General features: G+C 42.9%; 1 protein-coding gene across 1 annotated transcript in view; it reads left to right on the top strand.

Annotated features, from left to right (window-relative positions):
• PDXK (pyridoxal kinase) overlaps positions 1-18,549 on the top strand; it is a 46,219-nt gene extending 27,670 nt beyond the window's left edge. Inside the window, exons 4-11 of the mRNA XM_040053744.1 lie at positions 544-627; positions 2,326-2,372; positions 3,259-3,344; positions 4,164-4,209; positions 6,702-6,813; positions 8,436-8,572; positions 9,142-9,208; positions 9,936-18,549. Of these exons, the coding sequence (XP_039909678.1) occupies positions 544-627; positions 2,326-2,372; positions 3,259-3,344; positions 4,164-4,209; positions 6,702-6,813; positions 8,436-8,572; positions 9,142-9,208; positions 9,936-10,048 (692 nt within the window). The 3' untranslated portion in view covers positions 10,049-18,549. The remainder of the gene's footprint in view (positions 1-543; positions 628-2,325; positions 2,373-3,258; positions 3,345-4,163; positions 4,210-6,701; positions 6,814-8,435; positions 8,573-9,141; positions 9,209-9,935) is intronic.
• The last annotated feature ends 223 nt before the right edge of the window (positions 18,550-18,772 follow it).

The raw sequence follows: 18,772 nt of genomic DNA, 5'->3' as shown, positions 1-18,772 counted from the left end.
AGCCTGAAAAATAGGAACTTTATTGGTATTTAGGAAATTGCTCTAAAATTATCAAGGATAAATCTCTATTGCATTAATGCATTGGGCTCTATCAGCATGAACACCATTAATAATAAAAAATTGCTTCAAGACAGAGTATAAGACAAGCATATGAAATTTAAAATAATTCCTGTTTACTGCATGAAAAACAATACTGATCAAAATACTGTTTTTATTAAAAGGAATGTTTTTTCCTTCTTGCCTGACCTTTGTTTATATATGTTCAAGCATTTTGAAGTTATATGAGCCTTTCATATATAACATTCTTAGTAAATGGATTTTTAAGGTTATACTTGTAGTTCTGCAAGCACTGTCTGAATTTGTATTCCCAACCTATTATTCCTGAGTCAACTGCTGAAATGCCTTTGTTCTAAAAATGCATTTATCCAAAGAATGAGAAGTATGCAGCATTCCTGTCCAAAACTAAAAACAGCAAAAATGTTCATGAAATTGGACTTCAAAGGTGTCTTTATCTTTTTCTTTTCTTTTTTTTTTTCCTGAAAGGCTATACAAGAGACACATCATTTCTTGCCATGGTGGTGGATATTGTCCAGGAGTTGAAGCAACAGAATCCTAACCTTGTGTATGGTAAGGATTATTTCCATTATAATCCTGTCCGCTTCCTCATTGAGTGTGCTGATCATTTTTGCATTTTGGGATGGAAACACTGTTCTGATGTTATGCAACATTTCTGATCTGTCTGGAGCCAGCCGGGTCTCCAGTGAGGTTTCATTTCAGCTTTAGGTGTTGGGGCTGTTGGGATTTTAGCTCTTGCGGTGTGTTTCTCGCATTCTGCCATCCAAAGGAGAGTGTGCCTCGAGGACTGCTTGTTTGTACCCAGGAAAAGATAAAAATCCCAGCCAGCTGCTGCTGCTGCTAGTTCAGAGGCTGTGTGTGCTGACAGATGCAGCCTCTCCTTGATTTCCAAGTCAGCCAAAGCAGGACAGGCTCTGCCATGTTGTCCTGCCATGGTTCCATCCCAGAAATGTCCTACTTGGCCTCATAAGTTTCATGATTTACCTTGAGCTCCAGGGCTTTTTTAGCTCTGATGCTTTCTAATATTCCCTAGGAGTATCCAGAGAGCAAGAGGCTCCAGCAGCTGTTGTCACTGATATGTCACATCAGGCTTCAACCTGTGAAAACAATTTCTTCTCATCCCTTCCTTCCTCTCCCGAGTGTTTTGGTAGTTTTGAACATAAACCAGCACGGGCTTGAATTGAGGAAAGCTTTGAGTGATAAGCCAAAGTCAGTGAGGATTTAGTGGAATAAAAAGCTGGGAATGATGGTTTGAGCTGTCATCTTCAGGCTCAGTAAACAGTGTGGCCAGGAAACATCTAGAAGGATTGGCAGGATTTGCAGGCTGTGGTACTGAGCAGAGATACCTGACATAAAATTAACAAAGCACAGGTCTTAATTAGCAAAATATCGCACAGAAATCTGGTCTGGGTTTTGTTGCTTTTTAGCCTTTATTTGGCTTGTTGGATTGTCAAGTTCTTCATAGCCTTGTGTGAAAGCTAAAGACTCTTCTGGAATATGAACAGAAAGAGACATCTCACTGTGCAGAACAGGAAGGAAGAGGCCAGCTGGTGAGATCACAGCGAGGCTTCTAAGATCCTTTATGTTTAATAAACAGATTATAACCTAAAGAAAATAGTTTTAAAATGTAAAACAAATTGCCCTCTTTTTACCCACAGAAACTTCCTGAAATACAGACATTGATTTGATATCTTTGGATTTGTGTTTCTTTTTGATCTTGTTTAAAGATCTTTTAATACAATGAACAATGTTCCTTTTTGAAGTGCTATGCTAGGCTGTTTTCATCCTCACTTAGGACACTTGGAATGTGTTGTTAATACTGCTGGTGATCCAGAACCTGTGCCAAACATGTGTTAATATCATTACACCAAGTACTTTGGCCTGAATTTTCTTACTGTTTCATTATAATACTTTCTTTATTTAATATACACACACCATTTCGGTGTGTACATTTGGCATGTATTTTTTTTACACTAAAGTAAAAATGGGGCTCTTTTCAGAGCTGTTATCTTCTCCCATGTTTCTCCCCTCCATGCTGCCATTCCAGACAACTTTTTAACACACATGACCTACTCTTTCGAAATTGGCAGCCACCAGATACAAATTTCAACCTGCCACCAGAGCTGTGTGAGTATGTAAGCTTTGAGATGCTCAGTGCTGTTCTGTAGCCACTAATGTAACCTAAAATTTTTCCTTCCCACCATGATCTTTATAACTGTACCCTATTTCTAAACCTAATTGTTTTTACAGTGTGTGATCCAGTGATGGGTGACAAGTGGAATGGAGAAGGCTCCATGGTGAGTACTCTTCTCTGTTTGGATTCTCTGTGTAGTGCATGTTTGTTATATAAAGATGTATAAAGATTTATTCTTTTGTAACAAAAAAAAAGTGCTTTACCTGGGTGTGGCTTTGGAGCCCAGCATCAAGCAAGTTTGTACTTGAATTTCTTGGTTTTGAATGAGATTGGTACCTGGAAAAAATGGCAGCTGTTCAGCCCTGGGATAATTTCTGGCTCTCTCCTGAGACAACAGAGGGTAGACAGACCCTGTCCAGAGGAAAATATCCCCCTGCTCCCCATCCTTGTCTCTCTGGGGTCTCTCATCATCTGTCAAGAGCTGTGTCCTGGCTCTTAGCCTGGCTGCCATTGTCAGTCATCCTGGGAATTGACACAGCCCTGGAACCTAAATGAAGATGATTTATTTCATGTGGGATCTGACAGCTTTTGGGCACTGGGCTGTGATCAGTGACAGAAAGGTCCTGTGTGCCAATACCAGGCTGCACACTGACAAAAAAAAGTGTTCATTTTTGATCAGCAATTTTTGAACAAAATGGTTTGGTTTGGAGGTAAGGACATGAGTGTGCTGGGAACACTGTATTTCCTCATGCTGCTGTGTCACCTTGGTGAGAGAGAGAGCTTGAAAGCTCTTCACCCAGCTGTCATTTCCTTTTAGTGCTGCCAGTTTAGGTCCCTCTGCTTAAGAATGGTGCTTCCCATCACCTCCAGGGAAGAAAGGGCTGTTGGTGACAGTGTCCCCAGCTGGAGGACGCTCTGCCACTGCAGTTGCAGAGCTTGGAGCTGTCAGGTCACTCAGTGGCAGCAGGAGTGGTGGCTGAGGGAAGGAGAGTTGCAGTCCCACATCTCAGCCACTGCTGACTGCTTCTGACACTCTTTTTCCTCCCCAGTACGTGCCCAAGGATCTCCTGCCAGTCTACAGGGACAAAGTTGTACCTGTTGCAGATATAATCACTCCTAACCAGTTTGAAGCTGAGTAAGTGCTTATTTCCTTTTCTAGCCAAATAAACTTGTGGAAAAAAAGCAAGGAAGACTAAATGATAGCCCTTAGTTTTATTTGTCTCAGTATAGTGCCTTATTGTATGTACGTGTTGGGGTTTTAGCTTGTTAGATTCAAGTGGTGTTTTTCAGATAACCTCAACTGCTGCATGTTGAAACCAGTAAAAAATCCAGAAATTATGTGAGGAAAAGATTCTTCTTGTTTTCTCCAGTGTCTCATTTTCGTGATTATTCCTTGTTATCACCAGGGGGCTGTTTCTAGGACAGGTTAAAAAAGTACCTACCCCATTCTTACCCATCACTATGAAAATTTTTATTACATGCCAGAATATCAGAACTGAAATCATTTGGTTCAACCCCGCCCCCCCCCGAAATTAGATTCAGAAATACCACAACATCTCATAATGAGCCAAAAATTTAAATGCCTCCTGCCTGTCCTGTCTACATAATTGTGATTCTTTGGTCAGGAGATAATCTGTGGTGGTGCAGCACAGGCTGTCTCCTTGAGGGGAGGGAGCAGCTACATGGGAGAGGCTGAGAACACACTTGTGAGGGAAATTTTATGATGCAGGGATCTCTGGAGGAGGCAGGATAGGAGTGGTGTGAGTGAACTCCAGCAGCACTGTGTGTCTGTGCACGTAGCCTTTAAACACAGAGGGCTGCTCCAGCAGACCGTGGAGCCACAGATGAATTTGGCCTTTTTGGTGCAGTCCCAGCTTTCCTCCTTTGAAAGGGCAAACAAACAGTCACTGCCTGCAGAACCCTTGCTCTTTTAAGGTTTCTGTTTCATTCTCAGGTTGCTCACAGGCAGGAAGATTTACACGGAAAAAGATGCACTGGAGGTAAGTAGGAAAGGGGTGGGATGTGTGACCTCTCGTTCTGCATTCCCGCCTGCAGTGCTGCAGTTTGCCTTCAGCCTTGGAGTCACTTTGGCCTCTGTCTTTTCCATGTGTTTACCATTAAAGCTTGTACACTTGAGGCACAGAAGATTTCGTGGTTTAGTGTCAGAATTCCGCAGAAACTTCCCAAAAGAGCTCCAGATAAAGGGATTGCAGTGATAATGAGTACATCTCTCTGAACTTGCTTTGTGCAGTGAAGGAGGAGTGGCAGCAGCACACGTGGAAATACCCAGACACTGCCAGCTCTGTGGATATTTTTTGGTTGGGATGAAAACCCCAGGGGACCCTGGGTGTTAGGAACCTGTTTGGGGCTCTGCTGTCCACATTCAGCAATGCTGAGTGTGAGGACAGCTTCTCCTCCTTCTCCCAGATAAATCCACAGCATTGACAGCTGCTGGCATTGCCAGATAGAGCTGATAGGTGGCCTGCAAATATATTGCATCGAGGTGTAAAGATTTGCCCTTTCACACAAAGTGAAGAAAATAAAAAGCCGTAGGGCTTGGTAGTGAAGGACAAAATAAAAATACGGTTTTATTGATGTCCTGAGAAGGGCTGAGCTCTTTACTTTGTTGGCTAGTCAAGTGCTTTCATAATGGACTGATGTTATTCCCTCCAGTTTGGCTTTGAACTTCAAAAGAACACAAACTCTTTAAACAAGCAGCAGCTGCGGTGGCACCCTGGAGAGTAGCTGGGGGTCTGTCAGCCCAAATGTTTGTTGGTTTTTTTTGCTGTAGCAACGTCAAACAACACAGGTTGGTCACCCCTGTGACCAACATCACAGCAGGAAGCAGCTACAGAGATCTCATCTCTTGGAATTTCCACTGCCCCCAGTTTTGCATTTCCCCAGTGTGCTGGGTGAGGGTGATGAGCTGTGCTTCATGCCAGTGACTGCGAGCTGCAGCTCAGTTCTTCTGTTCTCATCCTCGCCAGTGGAACCAGTCTTGAGAAGAACATAATTAGCTGAGCGGGCATTAGTTTTGAATTTGCCTATTTCAGCTGCAAACCTGAGTTGCATGTGCCAAACAGTTTAGCCAGTTAGTCTTCTGACTGATTCATGCCATAGTTCTGATTTGTGATGGGCTTAAAAAAAATCTCTGCCAAAGAGATGGAATTATACGTAGAAATAGAAACATTTTTAAAGAAGTTGTTTGCAGGATATTACATTTTGATCTGTCTGTCTTTCCAGCTGCCTGTCCTGTATTAGTCTGAGTAATAATCCATGCTGGAATTTGTCCCCTTTAAAGGTGGCAGAAATTCTGGCATTGATTTCCATGATTTCATGCTTGCTTTCCTTTCCTTAACAAGACCTGTGATGACACTAGTGCCTTCTAACATAAAATTAAGTATGATGTAATATTATCGTAGAAAGGACTAAGTCCTACCACTAGAAACAGTGGAGATTAGGATCCTGGTGAATTGTGACTGAGCAATGAAATTTGGTTTAATATAACTGCACAGACTGATTGTGTCAGTGTATGCTGGTGGATTTTCTGCTTCTTCAAAACCCAGCTGATGTCTGTGCAAAGAGGTCTGACAGCTGAAGAAACTTGGAGGCTTAGACAAGAAAGAAAAGCAATAAAGTATTAAAAAATAGCAGAAATAAATCCTTATCATTCAGCTGCTCATGAGTCATAGCTAGCCTGAGAGGGATTTTAGTTCTACTCTTCTGGAAGAATTAATATTTTATCCATGTTTTATACTAAATTCATTATTGAAGTAATTCTTTTTTCTGTGAAATCAAAATCACTTCTGTCTGTAACAACCAATTGTGATGTCAGAAGCAGAGTATTAATGAGTTTAAGTGAGGAACACACAGAGTGGAAATACATCTGCAAAGGTGTGTAATTTACAGATGTACTTTGGGGCTTGAAACAGAATGAGAAAAGGAGATTGAGATAGATACACATGTGCTTCTGATTTAGGTTTTTTAATTTTTGGTGACTCTAAAAGTAGTAGCTAATAAGATTTCATAACCTGGAGTTGTTGGCTTTCTAGTAAATGCTTCAAGATGCCAGCTCAGGTACACATGTCTGTCTATTTATTCTCTTATTCTTTTGATAATATATCCTGAAAACATGATGCAGGCCAAAATTCTGATCACAGCTGAAACAGGGTATTCTTTCCAGAGGAGCATCCAAAGATAACACAAACAAGTGCTTGTATATTTTAACAAGTGTGTTCATTTAAATGTGGATGTTTTGATTCCCCTATTTCAAAGTAATGCCCCTAATTCAAGTGGATCATTTGAACAGAGACTGTTTTTTCCTCTTTACAAAAGATGCCAAATTAAGGTGTTGGTTAAAAATCCTCAGTACTATGAACGAAAGTTTCCAAAAGATGCCAAAATAAGGTGTTTGTTAAAAATCCTGAGTACTATGAAAGTTTAATGAATGCATTTTGCAGTCACTGATTCCTGCCTTTTTGCACGCTGAAAGGTGATGGATGTGCTCCATGCCATGGGACCAGAGACTGTGGTGATCACAAGCTCAGATCTGCAGGCACCTCTAGGAAATGACTACCTGATTGCTCTGGGAAGCCACAGAAAAAGTGAGTCAAGAGCTCCTTCCTTAGCTGTGCTCTCTTTCAGCTGTCTGTGCTTGCAGTTACTCCTTAGAGAAGTAGTTCCATCAGGCCCATCTGTGGTGCATGGATTCTTAAGTGAGCTCCTTGTCCTGCAGTAGTGTCAGGAGTGGTGAGACTGGGGCTGCCCCATGAGGGAGGACAAGAGCTGGGTGTGATCACAGCACAGGCAGCACTCTGTCCCCACCCCCTGGGCACAGACCCACAGGACCTGAATAGGGTGAGCAGGACAGGGGGGTGGTGGCAGACAGGTCCCACTGACAGCCCAGAGTTAGGGAGACAAGGCAGGTCTGAGATGAATCTGGAAAATGCAGTAAGTACATCAGGACAGCAGGGCTGTATACAGGAATAGCTGGATCGTAGCTCAGGCAGGGATGCTTGTGCCAGGGCCTGAGCTTTCGTGCAGCTCCTGGGCAGAGGAGGAGGATGTCCTGCGAGAGGTTTGGTGGGACTCCTACAGCCCCTGGTAGTAAGGATATAAAACAGGAACTTGGCTGTTGGAGTCCAGGGCATTCCTTTGGTTGCCTTGGAGGGTCAGGGACGTGGGCAGGGGGGTCTGGGACCCCAGCTTAGAGCTTAGAGAGACACTGGCTTTGATTTTAGTTTATGGGAAAAACTTCCTACACTGAGAGAAGGTTTACAGGCCACAAGAATGTGAGAAATAGTAGTTTAGCTTATCACAGAATGAGAAAATAGTAGTTTTAGGTTCCTAGCATTGAAGTGAATGGGGACAAGATGGAGAATCTGGGGCGTTGTCTCCTTCTTCTCCTTCTCCTTCCCTCACTCCATTGCTGCATTGACGTGGCACAAAGTAGTTAGTGAGGATTGGGTCAGAGTAAAGATGACCTTTTTAGTAATAGTGATAGACATTGGTAAGAAATAGTAAACAAGAAATACATAGTAATTAGTATAAAAGATAAGGACAGCCCAGCTTGGGGGGAGACGTGAGGAATCCATGCAGCTGCCAACATCTTGTCGGACTCCGATAAAATTGTAAGATAAGAAACAATAAACGAAGTATGGAACATTGAAAAATCTAAACCTGAGAACTCCGTCTCTTCCTTCGGCTCGGCTCGGAGCTGTGCAGGGGAGCAAAGGACCCTGAAACCACCTCAATGTTGGGGTAAGCCCCCGACACTTGGCATGTTTGAATGCTGTTGTGAGGAGTCACACTGTCCTGTTAGCAGATTGTTCCTCCCTTGACAGGTTATAAAATACCCTTCTGCTTCTCCTCTAGATCCCCTTCTGTACTGTCACCAGCATTCCCTGTGTGTTCAGACTGTCACACAGTGTTTCCATCTGAGAAGGGCACAGTGATGGGGAATGAAAAATGAAGGTGGTAGTTCCCTCCTCCCTCTTAAATGAAGTATGTACAGTATAGAAGTAAATGCTATCCCTAGCTGGCCAAGTTTTGGAAGGCTGTGCCTTTTAAAAGAGCTGGTACAAAGTTTACAATATTCCTTTATGTTCCAAACAGCAAAGGAATTCAAATCCCATAATGACTTTTTAAAAGATTTCTTTTTAAATTCTAGTGATTGCTGTTGTATCAGTTGCTGGCTCTGTCACTTAACTGTGGATCTGTGTCGTAGCTAAAGCAGATGGTACCAAGATAACACAAAGAATTCGAGTGGAGTCTCCTAAAGTGGATGCTGTCTTTGTTGGAACAGGAGACTTGTTTGCTGCTATGCTTCTGGCATGGACACACAAGCACCCAAACAATTTGAAGGTGGGGGAGAAGTTACTTATCTCTCTCTGCAAGTTTGGACCTTGTTTCTCTTGAGTGTTCTTAAAAACTTCTAATCTGTGACATTATTTAAATACTGTCTTCTGTTCTGGCTTTTTTTTTTCCTCACCTCAGAAATCACAGAATTTGCCCTTTTGGCAAAAGGGGCGTTAAACAGTCATATTTCAGTTAGATTGGTTTTGTAATTTTACCAAATAAGATGTTGTTCTTTCTAGAGGGACAGACTGCATGCGTGTTTGTAATTACACTTTTTATCCTCACTTCTTAATAAGCACTGAAAATAATTTCTCAAATCCATTTTTTTCTGTTTCTTTCCCTTAGGGACATAGAGTTCTTAATACAATTATGATTTCTAATACTTGTTTGGGGAGAATTAAGTAAAAAAAAAAAAATGTTTACCCAAACTCCACGTTGCATAGTTGTCATCACGTTCGTTTTGTCAGTCATGCTTTCCTTTTAACAGCAGTGTTTGGGAAAAAAATATTAATTAAGTAATGTTGAAGTAGGTAGCTGAAGTTTTACTAAACCCTGAATGTGCTGTGTTGATGCAGGTGGCATGTGAAAAGACTGTGTCAGCCATGCAGCATGTTCTGCAAAGGACCATTAAGAGTGCAAAAGGTAAATGCATCCCGACCTCCTTCCCGTGTTCTGTCCGGATTGGCATCAGAAGAAATATTCAAGGAGCTTTCTGGGTTTCCTGGTTGAAGGCATCCCCTCCCTGCAGAAACAGGCAGAGATTTACAGGATGAGAGCTGAGTAGCTTTGTCTGCATGCTCCTGCTGTGTCCTCCAAGCCCATTTTTGCCGAGAGCCGACTGCAGATGTCACTGTTTAGCTTGTGGTGGGTGACAGTGGTGCTGACTGTGCCTGACTCAGCTCTGCCAAACCTCCACAACGGCAGGAGATGCTGAGTTTGGTGTGCAAAGAGCTCCTGCTTCAGTGGAGCTCACCCACTGCCCCTCTGGGAGTGTGTTTAGCACAGAGAGGGGTTTAGCAACCAATAATAGTTTCTTTGCCGTGTTGGCCCATGTGAGGAGCAATTTTTTTCAGCTTCTCTCCCCTTGGAGTTCCTTTCTTTCAGTTCTGAACGAAATCTGTGGGTTCTCTGAGCATGTCTGTGTGACTTCCTAATTAACAGCAGAGCTATGTTTGTTTCCTGGAAAGAGGTGTGGGACAGTGGTGATAAGAAATCCCAGTGCTGACCTGGATTTTCCACCTTTAGCAGGGAGCAGTAAGGGAGAATGGGGAAGGGAGGAAGGTAGAGAAAATCCTGGGGTAACAGAATGATGTATCTTGTTTCTTTTTACACTGCTGTTTTTAATGACATTCTGATGTCATCTTTTTAGTGCAAGCTGGAGAAGGAAACAAACCAAACTCAGCCCAGCTGGAACTGAGAATGGTCCAAAGCAAAAAGGACATAGAAAACCCAGAGATCATAGTGAAAGCCACCGTGTTATAAAGGCTCCACGTCTCCAATAACGCACAATGTATCGATGTCCTCATTTCTTTCCTGTAAAATTGTAATATTTGCCTTAGATCTGTGACAGAAACCTGACCTTCATGAAATAGTGCCCAGCATAGGCAGATATCCACTCTCAAACATATGTGCTGGCCTTGCTCAGTTTTAAAACCAGAACAGTTAGTGTGCATTGAAGCATATTCCCAGGTATCCCAATGTCTGTCAGATTCACTTAGTCTGTGTGATTACCCAGGGCAAGAGAGCAATGTTCCTGCCTTGCCAAAGACTGTAGATGGGAATTTGCTAATGGAATGCTTGACTGGAAAATGTATTTCAAGATGGCATCTAGTGCCAATGGAGCTGGCTCCATGCTCCCTTTTCCTGGAGGTACCTGCTTACCTACTCTGGTATTCAGTATCTCAGCTGCTATGAAACTAAGCAGGGTTAAAGCTACACACACAGTTCTGGTTGTGTGTAGGAGTACTCTGAAGATGTTTGGCACGTTCAGTACTCTGAAGTGACCTTGAGGTGTCGTTCATGTTGCTGATCTCTGCTCCTGTTTCTTATCCATGAACAGCTGCACAGTTTCAGTTGTCACAGGTTCTGGCTGCTTGTTTCTCCTGTCCGTGGGTGCCCACGTGATTTTCCTCCAAAAGCTGCTCCAGAAACATCTTCATTAACAAGATCATGCCTTTATTCAGTAGCACTGGTTAGAAGTGTGGCCTCTGAGGTTTGGTTCTTTTTTAACTAAAGGCAAAAGAGAAAGCTCTTAACTTGGAATTTAGCTGCCTTGGCTTGTTCATCGTGGATGGATGTAGTTACAAACTACATGGGCACTTCACATTAGTGAGCACTGCTGGCTGCCTTAGCAGTGAAGCAATGTGGGAAAAGGAGTATTTTTGGTTTAGTAAGATCTGGTCAGTCACACATGCTTACCAAATGCAGTGAAACAGAAAAATTAACTTGTTCATACTGTCTCTGCAAGCAACGCCAATTAGAGATTACAGAAATACATTGTTATTATTGTTATTATTAATGCACGATTCTGCTTGATAAGGCTTCAAAAGGGGATTTTTAGTCATTTCAGTGTCCTTTGGATCACAGCAGTATACTGAAGCAGCAGGGCAGGTCTGCTGACAGGTATTGGCCACTCACACTTCCGTAGGATTTCTGTATGGGATCCATGTTCTTGCTTGTCCCAAGATAAAGTCTAGTGTGGTGTTAAATCCACATCGAGTTGATGAGCTTTTGGCATCAAAAGTGAAAAAAAAAAAATCATGTTACTTGAGAATTTCAGGAAAAAATATCAGCGTGAATTTATCTACAAAACGTGACTCTACTGCCACAGCTTTTAGTAACCACTGTCATGAAATAACTTTCTGGGAATAATAATTTTGGTGTTGTGAACAGTTGCTAAAATTAGCAGTCAGTAACAGAGATATGAGCTCGTGGCTGATCCCCAGCCTGTAAGAAGATGTGAACTACCTTGACAGTGTGTACAAGTGTCTGATGGGAAGCAGTGAAGAGGGAACCAGGCTCTTCTTAGTGGTGCCTAAGGAAGTGAAAAACAGACAGTAGCACAGATTGAAATACAGAAAAATCCGTTTAAACATTAGAAAAATATCATTCACTGTGAAGGCGATCAAACCCTGGCACAGGTTGCCCAGAGAGGTGGTGGAGTCTCTGTTCTTGGAGATGCTCAGATGCTGAACCTGGCGCTGAGCAAGCTGCTGTACTTGGCCCTGCTTGCTCAGAGCCTGGGCCAGAGGCTCAGAGGTTCCTTCCTGAGCTTCCCTGCCTGCACAGACAGTGGTCAATGCCCTGTTGGTAAGTGTAAGACAGCACAGTTTTATTTCTCCATTACAGTAAACAGACTTCACAAGAGGATTGAGAGAAAGGCAAGGGCTCTGTTCTCTGAAATAAAGAAGCTTGGAATTTGGGAGGGTCGGAGCTACCTTGCAAACAAGGTTTTAGTTGTAAACCATGACGAGCCATGATCTTGACATAAAAGACACAGTGATATGTTTGTTGGAGCAGTTTATACCTGTCAGGTGTAATCTTTTCCCACTTCAGAGAATGGATCCATTCAGTAATTCACAACTTCCTCAGAACCTGTGACATACCAACATTAAAGAAAAAAAAAAAAGAATAATCATACTAATGTGCTCAATTTGCAAGTTCCTATTTCACAGTAGCTGGATCCTGTAGCAATGGGCTGCTGGCTTCATCTGCTGGAGTCCCTGAGGGTTGCTCATGTGATATCTGTTTTAAACTCCCACTGACCTGATCTAAATTAGGTCAGGTTTGTGTCTTCAGTGAAGAATTGGGCTTAACATCTCTTACCAGGAACAAACATCAGAAATTATCTGTAAATATATTCTGTAGCTAACATTTTGTAGCCACAGCAGGCTAACTGGTATTTTTGAATGTCAAGGTACACATTTTTATTTGTTTAGAGTTACACAAAGCTCATGTGCAGAACAAAATTCAGAGACTCAGCACAGTCCTGTCTAATATTTCGTTCCCTCCTCTCCTCCTGCATATAATAGCTATATCTTTTTCTGAGCACCTGCTGTATCTCTGATGCATCTGGAAAGTGTCTCAGTGTCGGGCAGTGCCCTCTATTTATTTAGGGGCTTGGAGGAGACTGACCAGCGTTGTCTGATTCACTTGCACACCTTTAGTTAAAGATAAAAGGTTCATCTAAACTAGCTTAGGTCCTAATTGATGACAGGAGAACAAGCACTTTAGCCCAGAGAGTGGAGTCTGTTATGAGGGATAATCTTCCCTGGCCATCCTGAGAGCCTGGAAGGTGTAACCCAGCACTCTCCAGCTGGGGACTGGTGGCTTCACTGCCACCTGTGTGAGGTCAGAGGCACCCAGGGCTTCTCATGCTGCAGCACATGGAGGCATGGGAGAGGTGAATGTTTTGTGTTCATGTCCACTCCACTTCCCTAACATTCTTTCTCCATTCTGGAATTAATTTGTGTCAGATCCCCTTTTTCTGGAGTGATTTGCAGTGCCTGTGGCCACTGCTCAAGTCCACCCACTCATTTTTTGGAGCCACCTGTGCAGGAGAGACCAAAAGTTGTTTACAAACCGTCTACTCTGGGCCCGGATTAGTCTCTACATGCTGAGAATTGAGACATGCATAAAGACATTGTGCTAAAATCAGTGCTATTCACACTCAATAGAAACACTTCAGAAACCTGCAGTATGAATTGTTAATGTTCGTGTGCTGATTTTTATCTCAAGTGGGGAGAAATCTATAATCCAGGTGTTGCACAAAAGAATTGAAGGACCAAGGCTTCCAGCTACTCATACTGCCTTCTGAGTATCTTAACTGTGTCTTGACTGGATGGTGTTAATTTTTTTGTCTGAGACTGTTACGGTGATTGTATTGATTAATTTTATTTTAAAATATGTGGCAAGGAAGATTGTAATAAAAGCATCTACGTTTATTATACTGTGCACACACAAACTGTTAGATCCTATTTTTAAATATGTTAATCGTTTCAGAATTAAACAGCACAAGAATGGTTTGCTAGTCTTGCTGAATAAAGTGGATGTAATTCAATGTTTCCTTAGTTATGTCCTAGGATAGAGAAAGGGTAGTTAATGGAAAAGAGCACACTTGTGCCCTGTAATCATCTTACTGTAAGATACGGATGTGGAAGTGAGTAACATCCTTGTTGTCTTAATTTTTATTTTTTTAAAGACATTTAATGGGAAGGAAATTGCTGGCACTCTGCACCACTCCTTTGCATTCCTCTTACTTGCATGTGTAGGACCTCATTGCGTTGTGCTCTTTTTTCCCTGCAAACAAGGTGAGAAGAGGGGTTTGAAATAAGAACCATAGCTCATTTGGAGATCTCTTTCTTGTGCAGCGTTTAACTGCGCTCCACTCACTGAATTTTTCCCTTCATTGTGTAGGGTAGAGCACACAGTGCTGTAGAGTGGGAAACAAATGTTCCTCGTGTGGGAACAAGAGCTTCTGCCAGCACTCAGCAGTGTCCCTGCCAGCGTGGTGGTTTGCAGGAGGAGGAGAGCAGGGATCCAGGTAAAGGAAGCAGGAGGTGCTGTGTCATTACACTTGTGCCCACTGGAGAGGTTTGGGTTGTATTTATACTAAAGGAAAGCACCTCTCCCAAGTAAAGGTCTTTGCCCAGTTAAAGAATGCTTTTAAAAGCTGAGACATGTTCCAAATTTTGATCGCTCTGGTATTAAAATGTTTCTTCATAAAGGGAAACGCATCCCTTTTACATCCCCTTGCTGGCTTATTGACTGTAGTGATTCCACTCCTGTTCAGAGTCCCAGGATTAGATATCCAGAGAGCTGTTCTTCCTGAAAGCACATGTTCTTCATGTTCCTGGTAAGTGAGAGCCTGCTGAGCACTTCTGTAGCTTTCTAAAACACGTCCATTAAAGACATTTGTCAGCCATGGAAGCCAAGCTTTGAGATGTTCAATCACAGCCCAAAAACAGCTCTTTCAAATAAATGAAAACTCTTGACAGCGCATTATTGTCAATAAATGAGTAGACCAGTGAGTTCATACATGCATGCAGGAGCAGATTTCAGGTAAATCCCCGAGGTTCAGTCAGCCCCTGGGGGAGTGCGCCCTGAGCAAAGGGCTGCTGCTGTCAGGGCACTGCTTCAGGAGAGACCCAGCTAGTTCTCACCTTTTCCCAGAAGGGAGGAATGTGGTGTGGCATTCAACAGCCAAGGAGAACTCCCATCTGCTTCACCAGGAAACCAGTGCCAGGTGACAGCCCCAGTGCCACCAGTTTGGTGCTTTTACAGCTCTGGCAGCAGAGGACCTCGAGGCAGATGGGATGTTCCTAAACGTGCTCGCATCCCTGACTCAGTGCCCCCACAGTGCAAATAATGGTGATAAATCCCCAACGTGCTGAGTAGTGAATAAGGCAGCACATTATTCAGAGAGAGAAAACCAGCAATATGAGAAGGCTGTGCCATATGTTGCCCCTGAGATCACACTTACCTATTGCCCTCGTGGTTGCATTGCTGTTTAGAAAAAAAAATTCTGTGTGTAGAAGAGTGTAATTTATGTACTCTGTGTGTGTGTGTGTGTGTATGTATGTTGAAGCTTTATTTGCAATGTGGTAGGGGTGGGAAACAGAATTTGGGGGGCTGGCTGAGAAGGCCTTCAGGATGTGAGCAGGAGGTCTTAAAGAATTATATTTTTATAGATTGTGCTGAAGCTTTGGGTCCCAGCCACACATAGCCTTTTCTTCCAGAGAAGTAAAATGGTTTGGAAAGAGAGTCAGGTGGCTGTAATATAGTAGGGATAGTACAACCCCACCAGCCCTGGACAAACTGAATAACTTAATAAAAGATGCCTTTTTAAGTAATATTTTTTTAGTGCTGAATTGTTAAACAAAGAAATATTTATGAGCAAAATTTCTATGTACTTAAAGTTTGTGTGGTGCTTTGTACTGACTAGGTGGACCCGTTACCTGTTTACACATCTTAAATGATTGTCCTTGAGGCGTGTGTAGTAACTCAGCGGCTTCTATGCCAGAAAAACAATGAAGTTCTGTGTAATAGCAAATGATTTAATTTCTGATGAAACTGTAGGCTTTCTAGTGTCTGTGTATTTTTCTGGTTGGCCATCACAAGTTGTATCCTTCCTGCAGTAAGGCTTGTACGCTTGATTGTAGAGAGAGGCAATAGGATGGTAGATAACCATTGTTTAAAAAGAAAACCCTAAATATTGCTACCTTGTCCACTTTAAAATCAGGTAAGCTTTGTGGCATAAGCCTGAAATTTTTGCACTGGAAAGATGTTTCAAATGCATCTAGGTTAGGTTAAAAATTGGGGATGGGTTTGTTTGTTTAATTAAATAAGACAGGGAGGTCTTAAAAGTGTTTAATAGCAACGTGTACATGGACAAGCCAAGAGATGGAACAGAAATGGCTTGTTCCCATTGTAGGGACCTGACCAAGATAATTCATAACCTGTGCCCAGACAGGTGAAAAGACAAATGAGGAAAGTAAATATTTTTTTTTCCTTGTAGCTTGTTAGCTGTAATAATGTGAAGAATTTTTAATTGTTCTGAATTCAAATTCATGAATACTTTTCAGGAGAGCAGAGTTACGGATAAAATCCCATTCAGTTAAAAGGCAAAGCCGTTCATAGGGTTCAAAACAAAGCAGGATTTTTTTCATCTTGCTAAACACACTGAATCTTTGTTTCTTATGGCTGGGAGACAAGGGCTAAAGCACAACCGCCCAGATTAATTTTTTTGGTTGAACTTCAGGGTATTTGTAAAAAGCACAAGGGTCTGCATCAAAAAGGAGTTTTTGGAGCATTGTCCTGTGATAAATGTCATTATCTACTGGAGCAATTGATGATTTGGCAAAACTCAGCATCGCTTGTTATGTCCCTTTTAATTAACGTGGCAGCATCCTCGCCACTCTTGCGAGTAAATCACCTCCGCAAAAAGTAGAGGAGATTTTATCGTGAGTTTCGCTTTCCCAGAGTTCCTGATTAGAAGCTCTGCTGCTTTGCTAGGTTAGCAGGAGCAATGTCACCGAGATGAATAATGTATTGCTGAGGAGGGAGGCTGGCAGGGAGCAGCAGTGCTGGGGATATGTTGTGCCTGGCTTTCCTTCCCCTGGGAATCTGGGGGTGCAGCGTCCCCTTGGTGGTGGCAGAGTGACTCTTCTGCCTGCATCTTGCCGTGGGGGGAATGTGGGGGAGTTACTCTGAGCAAGTGGGAGCTGAGGTGGCTGGGGAGCTGTTGGGTTTGTGCTGGCCCAAGGCTGTGGTTCGGCACAACTCTTTGTGCACCCGAAAGCCCCTGGTTACGGCTTTCCTGGCCACGGCGTAATTCCCTCAGATCTCTTCTGCAGGCCATGGAGAGCCAAGAGACTCTGCAAGTGCATTATTCAGATCATTCAGGCTTGGCTTTTGAAAAGAAAGGTAGAGAATTATCAGCTGCTGTGGTAGATCGAAATTGTCCATCTCAGCTACACCGTAAAACTGTGCCCTTATCTTCCTCTCCCATCATCTCTGCTGTCCCTGATTTGCCTGTCCCCGTAGCAAGGGACATGAAAGAGCTGAAATCAATGGGGAATTCATCCAGTCAAAACCCCTGAAGTTTTGATCTTCTTTAGTTCCCTTAACCTCCTCATCCTGGGAACAGATAAGCACCAGTGCTGCTGCCAGAGAAGGTCTGGGACAATGCAGCTGCTCAAAATGAGGGAGAGTGGAGATGCCTCTGTCCCTGGCAGCTGGGTGAGCAGAACCTAACTGCAGAGCTGCACTGTTAATGGGAAAGAAAAGAAATCTTTGTGAGCAAAGTACTTGAAAGAGGAGCTGGAGATTCAGTAATCAGAGTTTGGTGTTCTCAATCCGTCCCATCCCCTGCGTCGCAAAAATATTACAGTACTAAAAAAATTTGGTGTGGCTGTTCTTAATGATCTGTGTGATGCTTGTGCCTAGCAGAGCAGAAAATAGCATTGAATAAATCAGTGCTCTAAATAGGGAATATAATAGGGAGATCCAGGTGGAGAAAATGTCAAGTTTGTTTTCACAGCACTCACATGATGTCAGAGTTGTCCAGGTCTGGCTCTTTTCCTTCCTGCCCCCTTTAAGCAAGGAAAAAATGACATCACTAAATCAATCAATAAGTAAGGGCAGTTACCTGGGAATTTGTGTGGCGTCAATATTCATTTTCATCGACAGATTGCCAAGGCTTCCCACACCAGAGGTCTCTAGCTCACAAGGGGCTTTCAGGGCTGTGGTAGAGCTGGCTTGGAGCGCAGTCCTGGGGACACAGCTGTGACAGATGGCATTGGGATGCCACCTGCGGGCACTCCTGTCCTGCATTTGGTACAGCACGTGCCTGGCATCTGCTAGATGTGATTACTCGCCTTGGTAGGGAGGAAACTTGGGCTTGGAGCTGCAGGGATGGGAGGAAACCCTGGAGAGTTCAGCACCATCCAGTGATCCTGCCGTTTGCTGACTGGTTTTTAGTGCAATACATCCCCTTTCAATGTTGTTTTCTTTCTGGGAGATGGGGGATTGGCGGCCCAGATGCTGCTTTGACACACTTTTATCTGGCTGAATGTGAAAAGCAAGTCAAGATTGTAAAAAATGGAGGGATAGCTATGAATTTGCCTAGGACTTCTGTGAGTAGAGAGACTATGAGATTTGTCTCTAATTCAGAAATAACTCACTACTGACCAAATGAGTGCCGTGTCTTCAATGGGCAGTAGCACCTGGAAGAGGCCAATATTTAGGGTTTTTGCCCAAAGCACATTTAGCCCTGCTCTACTGTTTAGTGAAAATGCCCAGTGCAGATGCCACCAGAGCCTCATCTCGTGGAGTAATGCTGTAATAAAGAATGTGGTTTTCTTGTGCAAGTCTTGACCTCTTCTTATGAAAATAACACACAACTCAGTATTTTCATGGTGTATAAGTGAAATGTAACTTTCTCTTTTTTTTTTTTTTCAATAAAATACATTTCCTTTCCTAAACATGAGTCTCTGTTTTTTTGGGTTTTGTTTGTTTGTTTGTTTTCTCTTGGTGATATTTCTCTTTCAGCTCTAATGGGGTTTTGGCTTTTTTTGTCTTCTCCCTACATATGTGAGCCACAGCTCTGTGCTCTTCCTGTGAAGCCTGACCTTGCTTACAGAGACTGCATAATTTCTTTTTCCTCTTGAACTCCGTGAAGAGTTCCCTGTTCAGGCAAAGTGGCCG

Source organism: Hirundo rustica, chromosome 2, assembly GCF_015227805.2.
Source record: "Hirundo rustica isolate bHirRus1 chromosome 2, bHirRus1.pri.v3, whole genome shotgun sequence".
NCBI classification, from domain to species: Eukaryota; Metazoa; Chordata; class Aves; order Passeriformes; family Hirundinidae; genus Hirundo; species Hirundo rustica.
Note: the sequence above shows the minus strand (reverse complement) of the source record. Positions and strands in the feature narration are given on the sequence as shown.